At 33.7% G+C, this 8,356-nt stretch overlaps 1 protein-coding gene across 1 annotated transcript in view; it reads right to left on the minus strand.

Annotated features, from left to right (window-relative positions):
- The window catches only part of LOC107138989 (transmembrane protease serine 11E-like), a 41,564-nt gene extending 34,415 nt beyond the window's left edge, over positions 1–7,149 (minus strand). The window contains exon 1 of the mRNA XM_048784590.1: positions 7,028–7,149. Coding sequence (XP_048640547.1) covers positions 7,028–7,035 — 8 coding nt within the window. The 5' untranslated portion in view covers positions 7,036–7,149. The remainder of the gene's footprint in view (positions 1–7,027) is intronic.
- Between the last annotated feature and the right edge of the window lie 1,207 nt (positions 7,150–8,356).

The following is an 8,356-nucleotide window of genomic DNA, read 5'->3' on the forward strand; positions in this document are numbered from 1 at the left end:
ACACTGGGAGCCTACATTCCTAATTTCTTTGTGAACTTGCCTGCTAGCTCATACCTGATTACCTCCAGGCTTGCTTTACATTAAACAGAATGAAATTCCATCTTGTGTAATCTACTATTGTTCTTAGTTTCCTGTCACTCAAGACTAAATCTGACACTATTACAATATGCAAAACAGATTAGTTGCAATCAGAGTAAATTACCATTTTCATGTAATTATCTTTGGAAAAGGAGGATATCAAGATACATGATTACTAATTCTCTTGCAAATTTTCTGTATAAGAAGATAATAAAATATTTGTACTTAATTTCTTCTGATAACAGTGTGACTTAGAAATACAAATAATAAATCTTATAGTAATATACGAGGAGGCCAAGGTTCCATTTGAGAATTTCACTGCAACAAGTTTTATGACTTTAAGCAAATGAATTGCATTTTCTTACTTAGTATATAAAGACCTAGGCTTCAGTGACAAACATCTTAGCCTTAGTCCTGACTCTGCCTCTCATTAGCTAGGTGATTCTATGAAAGTTACTCACCCTTCCCAAGTCTACATTTTCCCCCCTACATCAGGAGATTTTAATAGAACCCAATTCAGAAGATTCTTCCAAGATTTAAATGCATAATTACTGGCACCTCACCAGGCACAGAGCAAATACTTAAGTATTAGCTGTTTTCATTATTTCCTTCTTCCTAATTAGAAATTAATTTGCCTTTAAAGTGGACTGGGAAAAACAACAAAATTAATCCTCAAGAAGCATCTTATGTATATGAGCAGATAAGAAGGCAGAGCAAAACAGGCTCCCAGCCTCAGTCCTGCTCCACTACAGCAACTCTGCTCCAGACATCAGGAATCTTCTTTAGTCCTCTGTACAAAGACAAATTTGACTGGAAAGGAAACTATAGAAAAGCACTAATCTTTGGACACATGGAGTGTTAAGTCAGGAGCTGCCTCTTGTCAGCCATGGTGTAGACAACTCAAGTCAAGGATCTAGAACTCTATGAAGCCCAAACCTTGCTTTGTTGTCGAGCCCAGTAACATGCTCAAGTGCTTGATAATGGCTTGAATGTACTATATAATTTGAAAGACTGGTTTGAAGTATCTTACATATATTCATTATTATTTTTTATATTTTCTTGACTAGAGACATTGAAATGTTAAGATTAAGTGAATTGAAGGGCAAAGACAACTGGCTTGGCTTAAACAAGGGAGCATCTATGATTCCAGGGGTAATAACATGATAGAGACAGAAAAGAGAGCTAGAAAGCAAAGAGGTGAAGTTGGAAGATGTGTGCTCAAACCTTAGCTCCAGCAACCACTCTCCTGGGAAAGACTCAGTCTTCCTAAACAATTGCTTCCCTCCTTTGTATGGAAATAGTAATGTTATTGTCATGGTAATAGTAAAATTATTGGCCTGGTGGGGTTTTTGACAACTACCAAATGAGAAAATATATGTTAGAATTGTATATATATCAGGGAATATTTTTATTCCTACTATACGTACTCTGAACTTTTTCATATGTGACTTGACAAGCTTTTAAGGTGCCAAATCTATTTTTGAAAGGCAAAATTTCAGTTAGCTCCAAGGAATAAATTCAAGAGATCTATTGTGCAACATAGTGATGAAATTAATTAGAATATATGGTATTTTTTAAAATGCTGTGAGGGTGAATTTTAAGTGTTCTCATCATAAAAATCTATGTGAGGTGAGGCATACGTATTTTAATTAACTCAATTTAGCCATTCTACAATGTATAACTATTTCAAAGCAACACACTCTATATGATTAATTAATTTTTGTCAATTAAAAGGACTATATTTTATACAAATACAAATGGTATAAGTAATAATAATAACAATACTTTTTGGATCAGGTAGTAAACCTTTTGTATCATATAGTCATCTTTACTGATTAATTCTTCTACATGACTATATAAAACTCAGTATACAGGTGCACCAAAAGGACAGATTCTATCTCTAGTATTGACTAACACATTCCTGTGGTCACACGTCAGTTGTCTGATCTTGGAGTGTTTTATTCCTTGTAGAATACAGATAGCAATTCTTCCTGTCCAATAGCCTCAGAGGTCAATTTCAAAGATTATTTTTTGAAAAATAATATTGTTCTTTGAAAACATAAGTTTGAGCTGGGTGTGGTGGTGCTCAAGAAGGAGGATCACAAGTTTGAGGTCAGCCTCAGCAACTCAGCAAGGCCTAAGGAAATTAGTGAGACCTTGTCTCAAAATAAAAAGTAAAAGGGACTGGGTATGTAGTTCAGTGGTAAAGCACACCTTGGTTCAATCCTGAGTACCAAAAAAAAAAGTATAAATTTGATATCTTTTAACACTATAAGACAGTTAACCCAGAGTAGTATAAGAACCACCTATGTAAACAAAGGAGAGATTGTGAGATTGGTACAGCATTGTGATTAAGAATATATGTGTCAGATAGGCCTGGGTTAATTCTTAGTTCTGCCATTTATTATCCCCGAGCAAAAATGGTATTTGGCTGAGCCTCAGTTTCCTAATCTGTTGAATAGGTATAATAATATACCCCTAGGTTGTTATAAAGATTAAACACACATGATGATCTAGGACAGTAGTTGACCCATAGTATGTTTGAAACAAAAGATAGCAATTATTATTATTACATGGTCCTGCACTGACTCACATTTCAACTTAAAGTGCTAAATCCTTCTGTGTTAGTGTTTGAAGCTTCAAAAAAGAGATATCATCTGACAGCTTCAGATGAAAGGTTGCAAGATAGAATTTAATGATGCCTGTATGGTACTTTGAATTCTTCTAAGACTAGCTTTAATTTTAGAATTACCACTCTAAAAAAAAATCTCAGAAATCACTCACTCATCCATCCACATATGTACCTGTAAGAAGGTTGGGTTTGCAGGTTTTGGCATGAGGTATTGGCTCTCTCTGCAGCCTGTTCCTCCTTCTTCACCTCTTAAATCCCTCTCATCCTCTCATCCACAGATCTCAAACCTATTAAATCATGCCCGAATCTGTGAGAACTTTCTTTACAGTTCTCATCTAGTATCTTCAATAAGAGTAGGTCCAAGGGAGTGTGCTTCAATAACTTCTTAACACAATTCCTCCAGACTCTAACCCTGATAGAGTCATGAAGTCAGGGACTCAGTTTTCCACAAACTGTCTCAGACAACCTGCCCCACAACTGCTCAACCCACCTCCTTCTTGAACCTGTTGTCATCAAGAGTGCTTACTGAGCTCCTGCTTCACTAGTCTTGTTCTGTACTTAGGATATATCCAGCTTATTCTTGCCTTAGCACTTTCGTTACTCTGACCAGAATCTTCTGCTTTTTTTTTTTTTTCTTGACCTAATACACTCTATTTTTAACATTCGACATTCAGGTTTGAGTCTGAGCTCAACTTTACCTTCTAAGGGTGAGTTCTTTAATATTGTATGTTGATCATCCCTTTTTGTTATTCATTATACTAGTACCTTGTTTTATATTTTAAACCAATCATACTAATGTCTAGAACTATTATTTATAACTGCCTATTTATCACTCACCTCCTCCATCTCTCCAACAAATAAAATTTCAAAAATTACTGAGGAAAAAAAAATCTCAGAGCTGATTTTTAGGCATATACTGTGCTATTTTTCTTGAGTATGTCTATTTATCTCCTCTGTACATTGAAGCAAGAATACATTTTTTTAGGAAAATAACAATGAAAGAATAACAAAGGTCTGTTAGTCACAGTCACTACTGACCAATGAATTCATTCTAAGAAATGCTACACTAAGATGAACTCAGTTTTCACAATATAGCCAATGTTTAAATCCTTTTTTAGAAAACACTAATCAAAGTGCTTACTCTCAGTCATCTTTTAGATAGAATGGAAGAATTAGGTCCCATCTTATTTAATAAATAAAACAAAGACAGTTTTAAGAAAATTAACTAAGGCAGTCAAAGCATTCTTAAAAACCTATAAAAGGAAGCAAAATTATATCCCACCCTCCTGCCCCCCAGCATATATGTGAACAATCACATATTAGTCTTTATATCTACTGCTTTGCTTATGCAGTCACATTTTCTCCATGCATATGTGTGTTTACATGGTCCATTTCTCTCTTCTAGTATACATTTTCAAGAGGCCCTACTTTTGGTTTCCTGCACATGGTAGACAATGTGCTACAGGGATAAGAGCCTAGACTTTAAAACCACAAAGACCGGGTCACGTTCTGAATCCAACACTTACTCAGCCTGTACAATTGGAGCCACAGTCACTTCATCTTTTAATAAAGAGTAATAACAATAACCATGCCTGAAATAGTACTTCACGAAATCCACAATGGAAGTCCACGCAGAACTTAGTCCACAATGAGAACTCACTAAAAGTTGTTATCTGAATCAGCACTGATCTTAGTTGAAAGAGAAATAAGTTTGGGCTCAATATTTGAAACTAAATCAGGAAGCAACTCTGGGTCCGTCTGTTAACAGAGAGTCCCTTCAGCACCACCCTGATTAGTTCAGGGGATAATACTGACATATTCGTTTTACACTGAAGTTTTTCCTGTAAACATACAGATTTTAAAATACAAATAAGATCAGCCTCCCTTTTTGACTCAACTACTCAAATAATATCCGTGTCCTCCCTTCAGTTTCTGTGCCTTCTGCAATAACCCTCATCTCCTTAATCATCACTATGTTGCATAAACGAATGCTCTTCTCCCTCAGAGGGAAAGCTGACTAGGGAGAGAGCTTCTCCCATTAAGATATAATTATGGCAATTGAAATAAAACAAAGGGAAGCCTCATTTAACCACTGAGCTATTTCATTTCTTTTTAAATTTCTTTCAACCTTACAAGTTTCTTCCTTTTTATATCTACACCATACCTGTTCTTCTCAAACTTTAGGTCAACTAGGAATTACCTAGTGCAAATTATTAAAATATGATTCCCATGCCACAACTAGAGAGTAATTAGAATTTTTGGAATGGGAGCTGGGCATCACTATTTTTAATAAGCACTCATTGTGTTGAACGTGGGGGTACTTAAGCCAGCCTTTGCTAATTCTTAAGAAAAATGAAAGTATATTTTGTTTCATTTGAATAGTCCTCATTTCACCTTCATCTACTTAAATATACATAGATGTTATCCCTGTACATTTGATCTGCTTATCTTCATCTTGTTTTGGGGTTATAGGTGAACATACTTAGCATACACATCCATTACAAGTAAATATATTTTAGAAATATATTCAGTAAATATGTTCTTTTTCTCATAAACCTCTTCACTATAAGATTATTCCCAGTAAAGTTTTCTTTAGCCTTCTGGTGTGTGTGTGTGTGTGACTCTGTGTGTGTGTGTGTGTGTGTGTGTGCACATACACATATGCATATATGTTTATAAAGTTCATATGTTGATTGCTTCATGCCCAAACAATAGCATAAAATAAGTGTTTGGGGAAAGTAGCAACATAAGATGAATGTTTACCTGCTCTAATGTTTTTTTTTTCTTACCCTTAAATTCTTAAAAATATGATTCTCATTTAGGTGAAATAGGGGAAGAGGCTATCAAAATTTTACTTAAGAGAAAAGATTGTGCTATTTAATACAATTCCCTGCCTTTTTCTGATATGCTTTCCAGATATGAACCAAAGTCCTTAAATAGAAAATGTCTAATTGCATTTCAATTATATCTCTTTCTTCAGAGAATTCCTGTTGGCACATTTAGTCCAACAAATGTGTATAATAAACTTGATCCCTTTTCACTCTAGCTCATTCCCTAAATGCTTCATCTCTTGTAGGCACACTCAAACAGACATGCTTTATTTTTCTTACAAAAACATCAGATCAGGAAGACATTTTTGGCTTTTGTTTTGTTAGCTGTTTTTGGTCTTTTTTCCTTGAGGGATAACTTCTATCTACTGTGAAGAGGGACTTTAAAAAGTAAGCATATGCTTTATTTCAAATTAGAGACTACTCTTAGAAAAATTCACTCCCATACCCCTTTATTATGGCTTCTCTAAACATTTAGAATCAAATCCAGACTCACTCAAAGCTGACTTAGATGAGGCCTAGATCTGTTTAGTATTTTGAGCTTGGTAGAGGCTTTCCTGTTTTATATGATAAAAATTTTAAAGATAATGAGGGAAAGAAGGTAGGATACAAAAGTATTATAGAATATGGAGAAATAATTGCAAAAAGCAGGGAGCCTTGAGAAATCTGAGTACTTTTGTAATATCTATAGCTCTTAGTTGCTTCATTGACAGGTATGAAAGAGAATTAAACATCTCATACAAAGTATGTTGAAATTCTCTCTCCCAATGTCAGGCCCTGTTTTCCCCATTTAATGAAGATTACAGATTCCAAATGGAGGTTTTATATTTTTCAAATGGTTTTCTTCTCAAAGTAAATCAAAAGTTGTATGTCAGAAAAAAGAAAATTGAATCTGAATATGAGATATTTTTAGCCCAAATTGGTATACTCACACCTTGTTGCTAACTCTGAGAGAAAACAATAGAGAAGTTAATTATAGTCAAGCACATTGTTGGATTTATTTATAAAATCTGACTATAATAATTTAGTCATGTAATCATCTTATAAATTTCAAAAATTTATAATTTTTATATTTTGAACTACTTACTTAAAGAAATTAGCATAATTTTGGTTTTCATGTCTTTACATTTATATTTTTCTAATGCATTCCTTCTGAAATAAGAGTATTTTCTCAGTATGATAAATAAAGTTCAAATTAAAGCACATGCTACTCTTCTTAGAACAAAGTGAAAGACAACTGTCAAATATCATATACCTTTACATTTTGTAGAGTCCTTCTGAGAGTAAACAGAAAACACTGTGATAGGATATGAGAGGATCAGGTATGCTAATCAAAAGAGAATTGACATTTATTTCTTGACTTATGTAAAATCTCAAAAATATTTTACATTTTATATACGTTACAGATAATAAATTAGAGATCTATACCTTCCTTGATATAGTTTATACCATTTTTCCTTCCTTAAGACAAGAAGAAAAGGGAACTCACCTATACATTGCTGACCAGCAAGGAGACTCCCACAGAGACCAGTCTACAATCAAATGTGTGCATCCAGCTCTATCAGTGACTTTGTAAGCTAGATTGAGGTGAAGAAAGAAGTCACTGATGATCCAAACAGAACCAGTCTGACAAGTCTTGGCCAGTGTGGCAGAGATGGTTTGTGTGATGAGTAACAAAAAAAAAATTTGTAGGAAGTAAGAACAAGAATAATTTATAAACACTTTCTAGGAGCAAGAATTTAAAAACTATTGTCTTAAGATAATTTAAATTTTAGCATAGACCTAAATATTTAGAAAAGTCAGATGATAAAAATTTTTTAAACAATTTTACTCAGCATCATCATGTTTCCAGGAAAGAAACTGAGGTTTAATTATATCAAATGTCTTAGTCAAAACCACATAGTTAATGAACTGCCAAACTAGAACTAATGCCAATAACTTTTAAACTAATCTGACATGTTCTCTACTCTGTCATGCAGGTAATGAAAGTTTTCCTTTGGTATTAACTATAAGTCAGCTGTTGAAAGCGCATTAGAGGTTAGAAACACATTAACAGCTTTAAATTATGTGGTATCCTTCTTCTAGAGAAGTCAGTTATTCACAAATATTAACCCCTAAGTTAGTGTTTTTCTTTCATCATACTGCAGACAGGCATATCAGATAACTCACTACTATCTTATTTTTGGAAATTATACATATGTATGTATGCATATATATAAATTTTATATATATCATATACATGTGTATACATGTATGCAACTGTCTATGTGTTTATGTTAAGTATGATGTTTAAATTGTCTTCTTTAATCCCCATAAACCATATTAGGTTATTCTGCTTTATGTTCTCATGTATACTAATATTTACTCATTGTACTAGAATTTTTATTTGTTTCTCAATTCGAAAAGATAGTGAATTGTTAACAGATAAGAACCCTGTTACTAGAATATATGGGCTCTCAAATATTTGTGTAGAAAGGAAAGAGGGAAGCATGTGTGTGTTTGGTGAGGTCTAAAAATCAACATAAAGAAACAAATAAATACTGTTTAATTCCACTCTACACCCATTTAACAAATGGCTCACCTGGACAGGTGCAAGAGTTGGAATTCCTGATAAAGTGTGGAACCATGCTGCCAAGAACTGGAATCACTCTTTACCAGTATAACCCAAGAAACTTCTATGTTAGACATACTGAATTTGGGATGGAGAGATAGACCCTTTATGTTCAGGACAATAGATCCCTTAACACTAGTAAACAGCATGCATATTTATTTACTTGAAGTTATTCAATAAAGTAGTATCAGATTCTTGTTTTATTCA

Source organism: Marmota marmota, unplaced genomic scaffold (genome assembly GCF_001458135.2).
Source record: "Marmota marmota marmota unplaced genomic scaffold, marMar, whole genome shotgun sequence".
NCBI classification, from domain to species: domain Eukaryota; kingdom Metazoa; phylum Chordata; class Mammalia; order Rodentia; family Sciuridae; genus Marmota; species Marmota marmota.